The following is a 3,091-nucleotide window of genomic DNA, read 5'->3' as shown; positions in this document are numbered from 1 at the left end:
GTTATTATTAAAAAGCTGGTGAAAGAGGCATCATGGTAAACACACACACACACACACACACACACACACACACACACACCCCTCACGATTATATTATCTAAATGGGCTGCAGAAGTGCATCGGATATATGAAATGGAACTTGTAATAGTCTTTATTCCTTTTTCTTACATTTTCCACCATATATATTGTTGCCTTGATCATGAGAGAGCTCTGGAAGATTCCCCTATGGGACAAAGAAGGTTCTAGCTCTTAGTTTCTTTTTCTTCTCCTTTTTTATTTAGCTTCTCCAGCAACCACTGGTGAAGAAGGTTGAGTCTGAAACTGACACACTTCACTTTTACTTGGATGAGGTAGGTATTCAAGAACTGAACCCAAGAGCTTGATTATTTATATATCTTTGTGACTTCTCTTCTAATCTGTGTATACTAGTATATTAGTGATGTGGGACCTGAGAGAATGTTCTAAAAGTTGTTATTTCATCATATTCTATTCAACACAAGGACAAAGGTAACTTTATTGTCCACACCATGAAATGAATTCTGCCTCCATGCTGATAAACCATGAAATAGCCTCCTGTACCTCTAGGGTGCGCTGTCCAACAGATACAAAATGTGAGCCATCTAAGTCATTTCAAAATTTCTAGTGGCCGCATTTTAAAAAGTAAAGAGAAACAGATAAAATTAATTTCAATACAAATATATTTTATTCAACCTTATATACCCCAAATATTTTCATTTCGCCAGATAATTAATACATAAAGGTGTTAATGAGGTATTTACATTTTTTTCCTTACTACATCTTTGAAATCCAGTATGCATTTTATACTTAAAGCACGACTCATTTCTGACTGGCCACACTTCAAGTGCTCAGTAACCACGTATAACATTGTAGCTGAAAATTGTTGAATATCTGTTACCTCAGCTGGGTGGTGGTAAAAATAGTTATCTATCTCATAGAGCTATTGAAAGAACTAAATTTAAAGTATGTAAAAGATATTTAGAGCTGTGCCTGGTATAGAGTAAGCCCCTCAAAAAACATTACTATTGATATTATGTTAATGTAATGTTAATATTCATATCAACGAAACAAGAAGTTCTCAAGGATGAGTAATGTTCTAAAAGTTGTTATTTCATCATATTCTATTCAACACAAGGACAAAGAAAACTTTATTGTATAACTGACAGATAAGAGTATCTTCAAGTAAAATTTACCAATGTTATTAACATTTGTTTCCAGCCTCCTGCCTCCACACTAATTCATTTATCAAACGACATTTTCGTTACTCTCCCAGAGACCAGGGGTTTGCTATTTTGAGTGAGTGCCATATAGTTTCTTTTGAGACAACTCTGTTTAGTCTGTCAGGAACAACCCTGAAATCATAATATTGTTTAATATTTTTGCGTCCTGAGACTGTAATGACCATCAGTGTATTCAGCCAAATCTGTCAGTCAGTTTCTGATTTGAGACATCAAGTCTGATGATCTAAAAGCCCATGATTATACATGTGGTTTATTCCCCCCCTTTTTTGTGTGCATTTCCTCTCCTTTTCTCTTGATCAACTTTACCAGAATACAGTCTTATTCACATTTAGCATAAATAGCTTTTGGTTTTATTCCTCTTACCTGTTATTTTTTGTTATTCGTTTGGTTGGTTTTGGTATTGTGCTTCATTAATTTCTTTCTTTATTATTTCATTTCTTCTTTATTTTGGACTGAAGGGGGAGGATATTTTCTGTTACTTTTCTCCAACTTCTTAAGTTGAACTCTGAGTTTATTTTTAGTTTTCCTTATTTTCTAATGAATTCAAACTATAAATTTCCCTCTAAGTACATTCTACCTCCGTCCCACAATTTTTGACAACCATTGTTTTAATTTCCATTTAGGTCTATAATTTTTTTGAAAATGCATAAAATTTTCAAAGACATCCTTTTGTTATTAATTTCTAATTTTATTGCATTATGGTCTGAGAATATAGTCTTCATGGTAGTGATCTTCTGGAATAAAAGAAACTTTATGACCTAATATATGGTTTCTTTTGGGAAACTTCAGCATGTGCTCCAAAAGAATGTCTATTCCATTTTTCTTGGGTATGGATTCGATCTAGATCTTAAAAAATCAAAGATCATTATTTCTATTGTTCAGGTCTTCAATATATCTGCTTATTTTTCTGCTTGAACTAACAGTTTCTGAAAATAATATGTTAAAATTTCTAATTACAATTGTTGGTTTATTCATTTACTGTGCAATTCTGTCAGTTGTTTCTTGATATATTTTGCAACTACATAATTAAGGTGTGTATATTTTTATGAACATATCTTCTTATTCAGTTCTCCTTATATTAATATATACTGTCCTTCTTTTACCCTAATTATATATATGTGTGTGCATGTGTGTGTATCTTGCCTTAGATTTGCACAGACACACACATAATTTTTTTTTGTCTTAGATTCTATTTGGTCATGTATTAAGACTGCTATCTCAACTCTCTTTTGGTTTATATTAGTCATTTACTTTAAACCTTTATGGTAACTAAATGATGGACAAGAACAGTGGTGCCAAAAAGTTTTGGTTTCAAGGACTCCTCTACACTCTTAAATTACTGAGGGCCTCAAAGATGTTGTGGGTTACAGCTATTGACATCTGATTATAAACTAAAACTGAGAAAAATCTCAAAATATTTATTCATTAAAAATAATAAATTTACTATATTTTAATATAACATTTTAATGAAAAATAACTATATTTCTCAAAACAAAAATGTGAGACTATCAGATTGTTTTACATTTTTACTTTAATATCTGGCTTAATTGAAAAGAATGAAATTCTCCATTTTGCTTCTGGTCAGTCTGTTGCAATATCATACATCAAGTAGCCCCTACACACTTGTACGTAAAAGAGAATGAGAATGAAAGAAACAAATAACGTTTTAGTATTATTCCAAAAATAATTCTGGTCTCATAAACCTCCGGGTATAGTCTTGGGGATCCCTGAGAGTTCCTGGACTACCCTTCAAGAGGCACTGTCACTAAAGAAATCCTTTCAGAAATTTCTTCCTATTAGGCGTTTATAATTCTATATCTAAATGTATAATA

The 3,091-nt window shown here is 32.0% G+C and overlaps 1 protein-coding gene across 1 annotated transcript in view; it reads left to right on the top strand.

Moving 5' to 3' along the window:
* A2ML1 (alpha-2-macroglobulin like 1) overlaps positions 1–3,091 on the top strand; it is a 32,580-nt gene that overhangs the window by 26,397 nt on the left and 3,092 nt on the right. Inside the window, exon 30 of the mRNA XM_023533930.1 lies at positions 282–350. Within this exon, the coding sequence (XP_023389698.1) occupies positions 282–350 (69 nt within the window). The remainder of the gene's footprint in view (positions 1–281; positions 351–3,091) is intronic.

Source organism: Pteropus vampyrus, unplaced genomic scaffold (genome assembly GCF_000151845.1).
Source record: "Pteropus vampyrus isolate Shadow unplaced genomic scaffold, Pvam_2.0 Scaffold116, whole genome shotgun sequence".
Taxonomy (NCBI): Eukaryota; Metazoa; Chordata; class Mammalia; order Chiroptera; family Pteropodidae; genus Pteropus; species Pteropus vampyrus.
Note: the sequence above shows the minus strand (reverse complement) of the source record. Positions and strands in the feature narration are given on the sequence as shown.